Here is a 16,932-nt window from a genome sequence, read left to right as displayed (position 1 = left end):
GATGAAATGTATGATGTGTGAATGAATTTATACTTAACCAAATAGAGTTTTAAAATTCTATTTAACAACTTAGCTCGTACAAACTAAAAAATAAAATAAATTGTCTGTATTATACAGCAAAGAGTTTTAACAGATTAAAGTGCCTCAGACTAACAATATGGCTCAAGTACCATTTGACATATTACCAAAATTAACTGCCAATTTAAAGAGCAGACAAGCACAATACAGTAACAATAGCTAGTGTTTCAAAAATGTGTAAACAACTTGTCAGTTAAATTGAACATTTCACACAAATAAATGCAGCATTTGCAGTTTTATACTAAATGGTCTGAAAGCTGTGTGAGAAATTGTTAATTTTCACACACTTAACTGAAAAACATTACACTAACTGTGTGTAAAGGTGTTTAGAAACACTGCTCAAGTTAGCCATACTCTTTTTTTTTTTTTTTTTTCCAACCAACTGCTCAGACAAACTAGCTTGTTGACATTTTCAGTTAACAGAGCAGACCTTTTCTTTTGAACAGTGTGCCCTGTCAAAAAAAAGTCTCTCGCAAAGAACGGTTGTGGCAGGTGTGACCAGATACTTTTTTGCTAGGTGGGCCAGCTTACTGTGGGCACCATCGTGCGTAGATCACCACTGTAGTGGACATGAGTCCATGCTGGCACTGCCTTGTACCTGTCTAGTGGCTTGTCATCGGTTGTTGCTGTTTGTTGTCATTGGATTTTCAAGGCCCTCGTCTTCGACTATGTCACACTCTACAGTCTCTGGCTACCCATGTAGCAATAGCAGTAGTCAACCTACTTGTTGTCTTCTTGTTGGCAAGTCCGAGTCCGCACTCTGCCAGTGTAGCTTGATGCTGCGGCTTGTTCCCACAGTATTAGCATCATTGCTAACACTAGCAAAGATATGCTTTGCCCGAAGGTGGTACTTTAGGCTGGTTGAGCTTCGATCGAAGGACAGTTCATTACATTAGTATATGCACACAACTTTGGTTTTATCCAGATTTCCATTAGGCAGCTTTTTAAAACTGAATTTGGTCATCATCCTCACTCATCGTGGCTGGCTGTATTGCCGCGCGGAGAATGTAAACATCAGCGTGTGGGACTACGGGAGGCAGTTGTGGCTAAACTTAGTGTGAGCGGTAAATTGCGTTATTTTTTTTAATCCATTAATATTTCCAGATTAATCATGGTCGTTAATGCGTTATTGTTGACAGGCCTACTCTTAAAAAATGGTTCGGACACATATTCCCACAAAAAACAGCAAAATATAACTATAAACTAAGTTATGAATGCATTACAATAAAACATTAGTATAACAAAAACATAGTTCATGTTGGTCTTAACAGGGAGCAGCTGGATTCAGCCATGTAAAATGAGGCAGACTAGAGGGCAGTGTATCCACCCAAACAAAAAAACTAAATGCAAACACTTTCAAAACAAACCACTACAACACCACTTTTATTAAACGAATATTCGAAGCAGCAAAATTTAATTCGAATCTTATTTTCCAATCGAATACTCGAGTTATTCGATTAATCGTTGCAGCCCTAATTAAATTAGTGAACGATTGTCAATGTCAGATGATTGACGACAGAGGACGTCATGTTTTTATTCACATGTGTTGCCTGTACTGCAGTGTCAAAAGGTTGCTGGGCACGTTTCCTGTCTGTAGCACACATGCGTAAGCATCCACAAAGGACAAAGGGTCATATCTGTCCAGCGGTGGGTAGAGTACCATTACTTCTAAATAATGTTACTCAAGTAAAAGTCATTATCCAAAAATTTACTCGAGTACAAGTACAAAAGTATTCATTGAAAAGAATACTCAATTAACGAGTAACATTGAGAGTAACTGCTTACAATTAGTGCTGTCAAATTTAGTGCTTTAACAGGCAGTAATTAATGTTAATTAATCACGTTAAAATATTTGACGCATTTAAAGCAAGTGCGGAATGACCCGCTCATGCATTGCCTCAAACAGATTACAATGATGCCGTTTTTTGCACATTGAGAGCTAAGAAGAAGAGAAAGGCAGTGGACACAGGCGTTCATTGGACTGCGCCGTTTAGTGGCATGCTTCAGCAACTCCTTTACAACAAACATAGGTATCATTTAGTAAAAGCACAACAAAAATAATATTCTTATCCCTCAAAAAAAGATAATGCTCACAAAAAGAAAAGCTGACATTCCCAATCAAATTAGCTATGCAAAATACACATAGAATTTACTCAGACTTTGGTCAAACTCTATTCAAACATTTTGTTTAGCTCAACAAATACATAGGATGGCAAGATTTAGTCACAATATACAAACTATCAGGGGGTCTCGTACATTGTGAAGCCAGCACTCAAATGAACGTAAATCACAGAAGACCTAGTCTAAAAAAAAAAAAAAAAACAGGGAGCTACGTTGTCAGTCGAGGGACAAAACACACTCTTTGGCTTGATTTCTAAGTAATTTAAAACTCGCCATTGTATTTCAATCACTACCTTACGTAGTTAAAGACACTGTGGAAGAACGGCTGTGACGTCACTGCTCGGCGACGTCAACAACTACTAGTTTATTTTTTGAATGAAAGTTTTACGAATTTTATCAAAACGAAAACATTAATAGGGGTTTTAATATAAAATTACTATAGCTTGTACTAACATTTATCTTTTAAGAACTTCAAGTCTTTCTATCGGTGGGTTCGAAAGAATTTTAATAATGTTAATGCCATCTTGTTGATTTATTGTTATAATAAATAAATACAGTACTTATGTACAGTATGTTGAATGTATATATCCGTCTTGTATCTTATCTTTCCATTCCAACAATAATTTATAGAAAAATATATTTTAGAGATGGTTTTGAACAAGTTGAAGACGAGTAATAGAGAACTTGGGAAGACCAACGTAAAGTGTATTGCAGTAGTCCAGCCTTTAGCTTATAAAAGTGTGAATTGCTTATTCAAGGTTGTGGCGACTAAGAAATGGCTTCACTTTGGCCAAGAGACTGAGCTGGAAGAGACTTGCTCTTACAACAGAACTACCGTATTGGCCCAAGACTCAAGTTTCAAAAAAAGACTTTGATCACCAAATTAATTTTTATACAGAAAATAATTACAGTAGATCTAAAACAAATGATTATAACAATATATTTGAGAGAAAAAGTAGGTTATTTTGCCTCATTCAAATCTTAATATCTGAACATTTAAATATGGCAACTAAAGTGAAATTCATTCATTCATTTTCCATGCCGCTTTTCCTCACGAGGGTCGCGGAGTTGCTGGAGCCCATCCCAGCTAACTACGGGCAGTAGGCAGGGGACACCCTGAACTGGTTGCCAGCCAATTGCAGGGCACAAGGAGACATACAACCATTCACGCGCACACTCATACCTACGGACAATTTAGAGTGTTCAATCAGCCTACCATGCATGTTTTTGGGATGTGGGAGGAAACCGGAGTTCCCGGAGGAAACCCACGCAGGCACGGGGAGAACATGCAAACTCCACACAGGAAGGCCGAAGCCCGGGATTGAACCCTTGATCTTAGAACTGTGAGGCAGACGTGCTAACCACTCAGCCACCGTGCCGCCTCTAAAGTGAAATCACATTCGTAAATGAATGGCTTCTGATTTTTTAAATGTAAATAAACCAATCTATTGTGATAAAACAACAAAATTGCAATAAATGCATTAACTATTAAAGTGAGGTTAACTGTAACGGTAGTCTTGAAACAAATCTGAATAATAAAAAACATTGCAAAAAATAATGCAAACTGGTTAAACTTGAGAGCAGCTGAGATCTGTCATGACAGAACATTACTCCTCAAGTTCAGCATTCGCTTCAATGATATCTGGCGCCGTCTAGCGTCGTGAATGGGTATAATGTCTAGACCCCGAATATAAGACGACCCCCACTTTTTCAGTCATATTTCAATGCAAAAAACACCGTCTTATATCCGGGCCAATACGCTAATCTGTTTTTTCAAAGTTGAGCCTGTTATCGAATATTACTCTGAGATTTTTAACATGTGGCTTAAAAAAGGGAGCCAGGGCGCCAGTGTTGGGCTCGAGGACATTCATCGTGGAAGGCGTGCCAAAAGTTATACATTCTCTTTATTTATTCTCTATTTCTCTTTATTTTGCTCTCGTTAAGATGTAAGAAGTTTCGTGCTATCCAACTGCTTCACATCGGATATGCAGTCCATCAATTTAGTGGGAGCAGTTTGTTCGTTGGGTCTCAGGGGCAGATACAGCTGCTGGTCGTCAGTATAAAAATGAAAAGAGATATTACGTTTTTTATAATTGATCCTAAAGGTAGGAGATAAAGTGCAAATAGAAGAGGCCCTAAAATAGAGCCTTGTGGCACCCCGAAAGACAGAGGTGTTTGTGAGAAGGAAAATTCCCCAATCATTACTGAGAAGATCCTATGTTCCAGATACGTGTTCATGTGGTTATTGTTGCGACGTGTCATTGGTGAAACAGACAACAACTGCCGGCATCTCTGGCAAAAATAAAATCAATATGCAAATTGAAAAGGGGGAAATGTAACAACTGTAGTGAAGACTAAAATCTACTCAAGTAAAAGTAAAAGGTATTGTGTAGCAAAACTAAATAACCCACTACTGAATTTTACCAAACCAAAGCTGCAAATATACTGTAGTGCCTGATTTACTGTATTGGCCCGACTGTAAGACGGCCCTGATTATAAGACGACTTGCTCTTTTTCAAGACTCAAGTTTGAAAAAAGACTTTTTGAACACCAAATTAATTTTTATTCACAAAATAATTACAGTACATCCGAAACAAATGAGTATAACAATATATTTGAGAGAAAAAGCATGTTATTTTGCCTCATTCAAATCTTAATATCTGACCATTTAAATACGTACATATACTATAGTGCACTCACATTCGTAAATGAATGGCTTCTGATTTTTGAAATGTAAATAAACCAATCTATTGTGATAAAACCACAAAATTGCAATAACTGCATTAACCGTCAAAGTGAAGTCTAACTGTAACTGTAGTCTTGAAACAAATCTGAATAAGGAAAAACAATGCAATAAAATGATTCAAATTGGTTAAACTAAAAAGAGTAGCTGAGATCTGTCATGACAGAACATCGCTTCAATGATATCTGGCGCCATCTAGCGTCGTGAATGGGTAAGACGACTGCGAATATAAGACAACCCCCTCTTTTTCATTCTTATTTCAATGCAAAAAACACTGTGTTATATTCGGGCCCATACGGTAGTTACTACATTGCACCAAAAATATGGCAGATTCAATTTAGTAAGAAGTCATCAGAAAATGTATGTCTTGATTTATTAAAGGCTGGAAAACATGGATATATGGAACTGACCTCATTCGACACATCCACGACCAGATTGTCTTCACTTTTGTCTCCATCACTGTCCTGCACATAAGAAAAAAACACCAATATTTGGTTTGACTTTTCCCCACAGACACACAAAAGACGTATGTGTTGGCAGAAAGCTTTAATCACGACGCCCGAAATGAGCTTACGTGCGGAGAAGCACAAACTCACACATACACACGCACTCACACACCGATCAATACGTCAATATCCCTGGCAACACTTTGCCTCCTTCCACTGTCAGTCCACCGAGCAGCCTTCGACACCGAGACACTCTGCACCAAACATCTGCTGTCCCTATATTGATTGGACACACACACAAACACACACAGTTGCTCTTTCTACATCAGTCGCACATTTTCGTCTACTTTCCACCAGACATCTTCCACTCCCTCACTTCATTTCGGTCCCTACTTCCTGGGGAGAGAATGATGGCACTTAGTCGCCATGGTAACTGAGCTTTGATAGCATCAGGGTCTGATAGTCCTCATTGACATCAGTGACGAGTGACATCACAGCCTAATTAATACACAGGCGATTTTTGCAGCAGTGAAGTCCTCGGTGGGGGGATGGGGGAAGGAAATTATGTCTGTATAAATGTATCGAGAATGCGTAAAAAAGAGAATCCATTTTAATATCAATGGCAAACAATGAGTTTACATTAGTCTTACGTGAAAGAGATTTATAGTTTGGGTGAACAAATATGCATTGGAACAATACACAAACAGGTAATTAAATTAAAATAACCATTTGGCATTGACACTCAAAAATAAATTTAAAAGATTTCACCCATGATTAAAAGTTTTAAGACACTTCACCATTCAGTGGGATGAAAAAGTGTCTCAAAACTGTTGACCGCGGGTGTACAGGAACATTTTAACGGTAAAGTACACAGACTATAATTAGTAGGGGTGTAACGCACACAAAAATCTCGGTTCGATCTCGGTTCGTTATGTACCTCGGTTTTGAGGTCACGGTTCGGTTCATTTCGGTACAGTAAGAAAACAAAATGCAAAATATGAATGTGCTAGTTGTTTATTACACAACTTTGTGCTTTCAACAATAGGAACATTAGCCTATACAAAGCTAGAATTCTACTCAAAAAGTAGGGGACATTTAAAGATAATCCAACAACAATTTGCCTTTCAGACCCCGCGTATTGGTCAGCTTTCTTTCTGAAAGAAAGAAGAAAAAAGAAGTCCTGTGCTAAAGAGAAAAGCAATCCCAATGACAAAGATTTTAACATGTATTTTACAAATGAAATGCCTCAATGAATCTTTCTTTTTTCTTATGAACGGTTTTCAAAAGCTTTATTGGTGGATTTTTTCAAATTAAAGCGCCACACAGAAATTAATAAATTTAATTGTGTAAGCAGGATCTGTGTATTATTCTTACTATTTAATTACAGGTGTTTTAGCTCATTTCAATTTATTTTATTTAAATGGGCTATTATTTATTTTATTATGTGATTATATTTTACAAATGTGATGTAGTATTCGTTTATATTGTATACTTTATGTTGTATAACTTTAGTTCCTATGTGAATATTGGTTCCTACTTGTTTTGTTGTCGTAGGAGGGTTTTGTATTGAACACGGGGCTGTGTTGGTTATTATTATTGCAAAGAAGACAGCAGTAAATCAACAAAGACAAGTCAACTATGCCCCGATCTACCACTCAATAGATCTGATAGACTCAAAAATTCGGTAACGATTGTATATTAGTTTGAAAATCGACCGGATCCACCGTATTTTTACATGAGTGACTTCCAGTATGCCCGGTCCTAGCTACCGGTAGTAGTATTGACGCAGGAGGGTCGCGTCTCGCGTCAATTAATAAACTCTGCCGTTGTTTTCGCGTGTGTCGTGTTGAGCCGCATCTGGGACGCATCTAACACTCGGCCGCACTGTGACTGGTGTGCATTGGCTGATTGACTTTAACGCCCGCGTTTCACTGCGTTCTCGCGGCGACCACGTTATTGCGCCATTGACGTTTCTGGGTTTTACTGTCCTACCGTGTTGGTCCTCATTATAGTAGAGAAGACAGAGTAAGTATAATCTACACAAAGGAACTGTAACCTGATCAACTCACAGCCTTGAAAAGTAAGGGTTACATTATGTCAGAAACTCGTTCGGTAAGCCTCCGTTCCGAACAGAGCACCCCGTACCGTTACAGTTCAATACAAATACATGTACCATTACACCCTTAATAATTTGGTATAGTTTCTGTGGATGAGTGGGGTGCCAACAAAAAAATAGCCTTATAAGTAGATAAAAATATTAAGGAATTCAACCAATCATCATCAAGATTCCATCAGATGGTCCCAAAGTAATTAATTTACTCAAAAACTACAAATAATGTAGATATTTTTAATATAATTTATGCGTGTCACGTCGTCACTCAAAATTAATATCTCAAGCGCCACATGTACTGGAATATGGACCCGAAGGGGTGCCATTTGTTTGTGCTACGTTTGTTGTTGTTGTTGGGACACCCCTCTGTTATTGATAGAGTTGGTACGCTCCATCAGACGCGGGAGTTGGATGCGGAAAAGCTGCGAGTGACATAATCACTCGAAATTAACTCATTTGCTCCCGGAACCGTATAAATACGTTCTATTTCCAAATGCTTCAGTGTCCCGATTACGTATTTATACGTCTTTTGCGTTTTTTTGTACAAGAAGCATCTAGAGCTTTCGATCTATCGCCAAAACAAAAAACAAGCCTCAAAACCCATTTTAAAGCAATAAAACTGGCCACTTGAGGGCAGTAGCGCATTTGTTAAGAGCCCACAACTCAATTCAAACAGTACAACTTTATTAGGGAAGCTAGCAGAGCCCCTCCGCAGCTTGCTGCTCACTTCCACTGCACGCTCGAGGGTCCTGCATGGAAACGCGCACGGCCAAACCAGTTCCCCCCCAGGAACATAAGTTCCCCTGGTGAACGAGACAGTGGTCACCTCAAAAAAAGACTTTAAAAAAAATCCATCTTTACGAGACAGTCGGCAATGAGGGAAAAGTTTAACCGCTGTCGCAGCCACCAAACGTCATCTCTCAGTTAGGTAAGTGTGAATAAATTGTTACTTTGCTATGAAAAGCTCTATTTGGCTGGTTGTTCATGTTATTTTGTAAAAGGAAAACATTATTCAGATGTTTGGGATGTCACTGAAGCTAAAAATAGCCGTGTTAAAGTCAAAATTATGTTTGAAATTTTTGCGTTTACAAAAAGCTCATTTTCTCCGTTTTTCATCAGAAATTGGAAAAATGCTCAAACTAAGCTATTTTCTAATGCTGATTTCTAAAGAATGAAATAACGTATGAACTTACTTTTTTTTTCTGCTGAAAGAAGAGAGTCTAATCTTTCTTTTGGTGGGTTCCATGTTTATATAGCAATAGAACAGAATTTTTTGTGGGCCGTGCAAAATCAGTCAAAATCCAGTAAAATGGCCGGGAGCGAAGGGCCTTGCTCCGGTGAAAATGGCTGGGAGTGAATGAGTTAATATCTCAATATCTCTAAAACGATAGCAGCACAAATGAAATTTTTACATCACAAAAGTATCAAAAATGAATGGCACCATTTAGGGTCCATTTTCCAATAAATAGAGTGTGACATGACATGACATGACATAATCACTCGAAATTAATATCTCAATATCCCCAAAAAGCAGCACAAACGAAAATCTTTACAGCACAAACCAACACAAACGAGTGACACCATTTTTAGCCATTATTAATGAAAATGCGAAAAACGGTAGCAGGACATAAGAAACCTTTTACAGCACAAACAAGCCTCAACAAACAAACAACTTCACGGATGTTCTTATTTCGACTTATAATAAAAATATTGGAAAATTACTTTAGTGCTTATTTAATACTAGAGATACATAAGTGTAATTGATCATTAAGGCTGCATAGAAACACAAGCACGTACATATGAGTGTGGCGCGAGGGCCTCTTTGTCGTCGCAGCGTCTCCTCTTGGCCTCCACTCCACTCTGTGAGGGGGCGTAGCCGCCTGATGGCCCCTGACGCTCCTCTGGGGCCTGACTGTCTGTTGATGACGCCGACTTACTCTGCAGAGAGAGGAAAATATCAGGAAATGAAAGGTGCAAAGCAATGCTCTACAGTGTGTCAGCATCATTAAGGTCTTGGGAAGAGGGAGAGGTAAGCATTTTACGGCTGGGCCAGAACTTGATGCAAGTACATACGATGCAGTTGTGGAATCAGATCTTTTATAATTTCGAATTGCAAGTTGACTCGTTAAAGCTTGCAGACTCGTCTGACATGGATAAAGGACAGCTGCGCTCTAGTTTGGCCCACATAAGGCTGTAAGTACTTTCAGCTAATGTATGTTTGTGTATGCATTTGTAAATAAGTTTAGAGCTACAGTTTGTGGAGTGTGTAAGCGATTTGCTCTGAGAATTGTAAATATGTTAGCATTCATAACATTTAAGCTTGCGGACATTTGCTGGCCTGGTACTCCAGACTCACTGTTGTTCCAGCTATTGAGTCTGGCCACCATTAAGCGGATAAAATTTCCAGGGCGGAGCAAGCCACAGCAAACAGATAATGGAGTGGACCAATCAGCGACGGGCGGATGTGACGTTACGCGACGAGGGACTTGCGTGCAGAAGTAAACATACGAGGAGAGCGGAGTTTATTTAACATGGCTAGCGCGAGACAGACTGTTGTCAATAACTTGTGTCGATGTGTTTTTGGTAATTTAAAACTGATTTTACCGTGGATTGGAACATATTCTCGGCTCTCCTGTTCACCATCTCTGTTGTTGTGGAGACGACTTCCGACGCGGAAGAGTGACGTTGCTCGTTAAGAACGCATCATGCAAATAAACGAATCTGATTTGACGATTGATTTTGTACTTGCTCGAGAGGCCGTTAATGGGCTGGGTCCCAGACTATTCTCTCAGTGTTTGAAAAATACAGGGAGAACAATGTGGCCGTGCCAGGCAAGACGTTTGCTAGGGAAATTAGGCTAATTTAATCTACTAAAATTTACATATTGATCAGACGTTTGAACACCAGTTGTTTTGTGTCAAGTGTTTTATTGTTACAATGTGTATCGTTTGAACATAAGTGTACATACAGTGCCCTCCATAATTATTGGCACCCCTGGTTTAGATGTGTTTTTAGCTTCTAATAAATTTTTTTTTATTCAAATAATATGGGACCTTAATGCCTTCTCATCTGACCAAAGCACACGGTCCCAGGTTTCAACTGGGACCATGTGCTTTGGTCTGATGAGACCAAGATTGAGCTTTTTGGCAACAAACACTCTAAGTGGGTCTGGAGTGCCACGAAAGATGCGCATGCTGAAAAGCACTTCATACCCGCTGTGAAGTATGGGGGTGGGTCAGTGATGCTGTGGGGCTGTTTCGCTTCCAAAGGCCCTGGGAACCTTGTTAGGGTGCATGACATCATGAATGCTTTGAAATACCAGGACATTTTAAATGAAAATCTGTTGCCCTCTCTGCCCGAAAGCTGAAGATAGGTCATCACTGGGTCTTTCAGCAAGACAATATGGCCAAATCTAGACAGAAATGGTTCACCAGACACAAAATCAAGCTCATCCCATGGCCATCTCTGTCCCCAGACCTCAACCCCATTGAAAATCTGTGGGGTGAGCTGAAGAGGAGAGTAAAGAGGAGAGGACCCAGGTCTCTGGATGATTTAGAGAGATTCTGCAAAGAGGAATGGCTGAAGATCCCGCTTTCTGCCTTTTCCCATCTTGTGAAAAATTATAGGAGAAGATTAGGTGCTGTTTTGTTGGCAAAAGGGGGTTGTACAAAGTATTAACACCAGGGGTGCTAATAATTGTGACACACATTATTTGATTTCAAATAATTATTTCTTTATGTGGGATTTTTTCCCCACTGAGTAAATGCACTTGTGTTGAAGGTTGGATTTTTCTCTTTTTTTCCATTAAGGGCCCATATTATTTGAATTAAAAAATATATATATTAGAAGCTAAAAAACACATCTTAACCAGGGGTGCCAATAATTATGGAGGACACTGTATGTATGTTACAGCTTTGTAAATTGTCAAAAGGGGAGGAAGTAAAAAGCCTGAAAAAGCACAATTGCCTTGCTGAACAACTAAACGTTTACTGAGGTCAGAACACATCATATTAATAAAGTTAAGTAAAAAATAAGATACAAGGTAAGGTAGAAGAAGGTACTGTTTACGTGACTAAAAAAGAAAAAAAAAAAACGACTGGAGACAAAATGCGTCGTAACCCGGTGACTGCCGTAATTTTCGGACTATAAGCCGCTACTTTTCTCCTTCATTTTGAATCCTACAGATTAGAGTCCAGTGCGGCTTATTTGTTGATTTATTTGGTAACACTTTATTGGACAGCGGCGTCATAAGACCGTAATAATCATGACATGACACAATCATGGACATTACTAAATGCTTATGACATATGTCAATAAGTGTCATCCAGCAAATTATGTCACTAACCTCATTTACGTCCAGCTCGGAAATTTTACATCCATTCAAAAGTGAGATAATTTGCTGGATAACACTAAATGGCATCAGTTATAAGCATTCATAAATGCTCAAGACAGTGTCATGTCATAATAATGATTGTCTAATGACAGTCTTATGGCGGCACTGTCAAATAAAGTGCTACAAAATGACATAACTAAAAATTAATAAAACAACTGGAAAAGTAACTGAATAAATAATTAGCTCAGAACATGAATTTGGATTGTTATTTACATCTGTAGCGCTGCAATGCATGCCAGGAGGCATGTCAGAACAACAACAGTGTTAACAGTAGGTGGCAGCCGAGGATGACCCACAAGGGAGCAATGACGGCTAACTGAAGCTTTGCAGCCAATTGGCTCGAAGCTTCATGGTGGTTAATTTGCTCTTATGACACTCGGATGATGCCGCTGTCAAATAAAGTGTTACTGGTTAATATCTTTTGGTGTAAATGACCCATAATACAGTGAGGATAGCTGCGGCTTATAGTCCAGTGCAGCTCATTTTTTAACAAATTACGTTTTCGTATCAAATTTGGTGGGTGGCGGCTTATAGTAAGGTGCATCTTAAAGTGCGAAAACTATGGTACATGTATAGTGGGGCAAATAAGTATTTAGTCAACCACCAATTGTGCAAGTTCTCCTACTTGAAAAGATTAGAGAGGCCTGTAATTGTCAACATAGGTAAACCTCAACCTTGAGAGACGGAATGTGAAAAACAGAAAATCACATTGTTTGATTTTTAAAGAATTTATTTCCAAATTAGAGTGGAAAATAAGTATTCGGTCACCTACAAACAAGCAAAATTTCTGGCTGTCAAAGAGGTCTAACTTCTTCTAACGAGGTCTAACGAGGCTCCACTCGTTAACCGTATTAATGGCACCTGTTTTAACTCATTATCGGTATAAAAGACACCTGTCCACAACCTCAGTCAGTCACACTCCAAACTCCACTATGGCCAAGACCAAAGAGCTGTCGAAGGACACCAGAGACAAAATTGTAGACCTGCACCAGGCTCGGAAGACTGAATCTGGAATAGGTAAAACGCTTGGTGTAAAGAAATCAACTGTGGGAGCAATTATTAGAAAATGGAAGACATACAAGACCACTGATAATCTCCCTCGATCTGGGGCTCAATGCAAGATCTCACCCCGTGGCGTCAAAATGATAACAAGAACGGTGAGCAAAAATCCCAGAACCAAACGGGGGGACCTAGTGAATGACCTACAGAGAGCTGGGACTACCATCAGTAACAAAATGCGCCGCCAGGGACTCAAATCCTGCACTGCCAGAACTGTCCCCCTGCTGAAGCCAGTACACGTACAGGCCCGTCTGCGGTTCCCAAGAGAGCATTTGGATGATCCAGAAGAGGACTGGGAGAATGTGTTATGGTCAGATGAAACCAAAATAGCACTTTTTGATAGAAACACAGGTTCTCGTGTTTGGAGGAGAAAGAATACTGAATTGCATCCGAAGAACACCATACTCACTGTGAAGCATGGGGGTGGAAACATCATGCTTTTGGGCTGGGACCAGGACGACTGATCTGTGTAAAGGAAAGAATGAACAGGGCCATGTATCGAGAGATTTTGAGTGAAAATCTCCTTCCATCAGCCAGGGCATTGAAGATGAGATGTGGCTGGGTCTTTCAGCATGACAATGTTCCCAAACACACAGCCAGGGCAACAAAGGAGTGGCTTCGTAAGAAGAATTTCAAGGTCCTGGAGTGGTCTAGCCAGTCTCCAGATCTCAACTGCATAGAAAATCTGTGGAGGGAGTTGAAAGTCTGTGTTGCCCAACGACAGCTCCAAAACATTACTGCTCTAGAGGAGATCTGCATGGAGGAATGGGCCAAAATACCAGCAACAGTGTGTGAAAAGCTTGTGAAGAGTTACAGAAAACGTTTGGCCTCCGTTATTGCCAACAAAGGGTACATAACAAAGTATTAAGATGAAGCTTGGGTATTGACCAAATACTTATTTTCCACCATGATTTGCAAATAAATTCTTTAAAAATCAAACAATGCGATTTTCTGTTTTTTCTCCCCACATTCTGTCTCTCATGGTTGAGGTTTACCCATGTTGACAATTACAGGCCTTTCTAATATTTTCAAGTGGGAGAACTTGCACAATTAGTGGTTCACTAAATACTTAATTGCCCCACTGTAAACAGAAGAAATAAAGTGAAGAATTTACTGCTCACATGAACACACAGCCTAGTAAATGCAAATAGAGAAACAATGAAAAGAAGCCAACAAAGGAGTTGTGTGGACTTCGCGCATCAGACGTTGTGTGAAATACACGTCTTAATATGAGGCAGGCATATTTACAATACAGCACTCTCAGAAGAGTCGATCAAAGTGTCGGGTTGTTTGGGCAGCCAGGGTTCATTCAGTGAGGGGCCCTTCTATCTCTGTCCCCCCGTGGGGAGGTGCACTGCAGCAAAGGAAGGAGCTCACTGGGAGGACAGGATGGAGGAGAGGAGGAAGAATAACACAATGGAGCTCAACTCCCCACTATGTAGAAGCGGAAGATGTTTCACTGGTGCCAAACGTTAATTGATCTCTCCACTCGCCGCTTCCCGAGAGAAATGTTACTCTCGCTGCTTTAAAGTCGACACTGTATATTTAGCAATTAACTTACGCTCTGTGTTGGACTGGAGCACCATGTCAAGGGAGTGGAAGGATTTTCTTTTACCACATTAAAAGCAGTGCAAAAGCTCCTTTTACAAAAATGCTGTGTCCTAATAATTGCTTCTTTGTTCTTCTTCTATGCCCAAACAAATTGAATGCCGAGGGCATAGAAGGTTTAATACAGGTTTTATAAAGTGAAATTTTGACTTTTTAAACACCCTATTAGGACCGCTGAGAACAGTATTTCATGGGAAAACCTCTCATCCCCTCTACAAAATCTATGCACAGTGTGTCCGTACTGTATGTCTGTATTATACTGTGCCCGAGATGCACACAGCAGAAGGAGCTGCAATTTCATAGGGCACAAAAACATACAGGTAGTCCTCGGGTTAATTTTTGCGTTCAGTCGGAAACCCTTTAAATCTCAAAATAACTATCAAAATGTCCGAAAATATTGTATTTGTGTTTAATGATGGAGGATACACTGCCCTCTGGTGGCAGCGTTCGGTATGGCTGGACTGGGAGAGGAGCTTACACACTTGTCTGACATGGATAAAGGACAGCTGCGCTCTGGTTTAGCCCACATAAGGCTGTAAGTACTTTCAGCTATTATGTTTACCGCTATATGGCAGAAAACACAGACAAGACTGAAAAAGCAGTTTCTGCTCTTGCACGCCTCTTTAAAAGTAACTGCTAGTATTTTAAGCCAAAACAACTGTTGTGTTTGAAAGAACAATATGTCGATATGCTGCCATAGCAGATTCATGGCGCATGAAGCCCCCGAACTATTTTTAATTTGTCCGTTTTACCCTCAAAACCCCTGTTTACAGACGTCGCGCAACCGCTTTTGTTTCAACCCAGCCATAAAACGAAGTAATATTATTCAAAATGTCTGTCGTTTTTAGCTTAGAATCATTAATTAAAGTCTCATATTTTGTTTGAAAAAAAAAAAAACGACTTAAAAAAATTATTCACTCGCATATTTTAAAGTTTTAAACAAATTATGTCACAATGAAAAAAATGGCGTCTGTAAAAAAGTCACGGATATCTACCTCATAATTATCGATTAATTGTATTTTTTTTTTCGTTACTGTCGCATTTTCTCTGATATGTTAGATGATAAATAATCGATCCAAATAAAGAAAGAAAAAAAAAACGTTTAGAAGGGTATATACTGTATATGAAAAAGAAAATCTCGACCACTCCTTGATGTCTGCGATTTCTGCATCGCGACCCTTGTTATATTACCATGTTTCACCAATAAAATCCCCAAAAGATCCAGCTGTGGCCATTCACAGCCGTTTCTTGACACTCAATGATAGATGCTACATGGAGTTTTTGGATCCAAACAAGGTAAGTATGCGATAATATCTCGTTAAAGTCATGGCGTCTGTAATTCTGCTCTCACCTCCAGATAGGGTTTTGCTGTTTAAAAAACATTTAAAAAAAAAAGCCCTCCTGTTCAAAAATGTTCTTCCCCCAGAAAATTGAGATTTTAAGCTTTCCAATGATGTTCACACATGCATATTGGACAATTTTGAAAGTTGGCCAAATTGGGGGTCTCAGAGCGGAACTTCAAGTCAACTGAGTGTTTTCCGCCAAATGCATTTGTAACTAAGTTTAGAGCTATAGTTTGTGGAGTTATGTTTGAGCGATTTTCCATGAGAATTGTAAATACTTTAGCAATCGTAGCATTTAAGATAGCGGATTTTTGCTAGGCAAATTAGGCAAATTTAATCTACTAAATTTACGTATTGATCAGACAAGACGGATGTTTGAACAACAATTGTTTTGTGTCAAGTGTTTTATTGTTAAAATGTGTCGTTTTGAACGTAAGTGTACATAAGTGTGTCACAGCTTTACAAATTGTCAAAAGTGAAGGAGGTGAAAAACTTCAAAAAGCAAAAATTGCCTTGTTTGCTGTCAGTAAAGCTTATGAACTTCTTGTTTAGTGAGGACAGTGTACATCACAATAATAAAGTAAAGTAATCAAAAAAGATCACGTGAGGTACAATAAGATACTGTTTATGCGACAAAAAAAATAAAAGAATAACCGGAGATAAAATGGTGGACGTGACTCTGGCGTCATAAGGTCTAATTTGCGTCAGTGTGGTACATCGTAACCCGGGGACTACCTGTATTTACAAACATTTGAGATTTTTGGGAGGGCTGAAATGGATTAATGGCATTTTCATTAATTTCAAAGGGGATAAATGACTAAGGGTGTTCTGCGTTGTTGTTTTCGTCAATGATGACGATAACGAAAATATTTCGCCGAGGACCAATTTTATTTATGACGATGACGAGTTAAAAACATGGCAAACAAAGACATTAAAAGGGTTGAGTCTGATGCAGGGTTAAATCCAGGGAATAAAACTGATTTAAAAAAAAAAAAAAAAAACTAGTTTTAGAGATGGACAGTAATGGGCCC

At 39.2% G+C, this 16,932-nt stretch overlaps 1 protein-coding gene across 6 annotated transcripts in view; it reads right to left on the bottom strand.

Annotated features, from left to right (window-relative positions):
- Positions 1–16,932, bottom strand: part of tle2b (TLE family member 2, transcriptional corepressor b) — a 215,457-nt gene that overhangs the window by 33,209 nt on the left and 165,316 nt on the right. For all 6 annotated transcript variants that reach the window (XM_057841876.1, XM_057841875.1, XM_057841877.1 and 3 more), the window contains 2 exons: positions 9,296–9,436; positions 5,353–5,406 (listed from right to left, as the gene is read on the bottom strand). In XM_057841876.1, coding sequence (XP_057697859.1) covers positions 5,353–5,406; positions 9,296–9,436 — 195 coding nt within the window. The remainder of the gene's footprint in view (positions 1–5,352; positions 5,407–9,295; positions 9,437–16,932) is intronic.

This window comes from Corythoichthys intestinalis, chromosome 7 (genome assembly GCF_030265065.1).
Source record: "Corythoichthys intestinalis isolate RoL2023-P3 chromosome 7, ASM3026506v1, whole genome shotgun sequence".
Taxonomy (NCBI): domain Eukaryota; kingdom Metazoa; phylum Chordata; class Actinopteri; order Syngnathiformes; family Syngnathidae; genus Corythoichthys; species Corythoichthys intestinalis.
The sequence above is the reverse complement of the archived record's forward strand: the minus strand, read 5'-3'. Positions and strand labels throughout refer to the sequence as shown.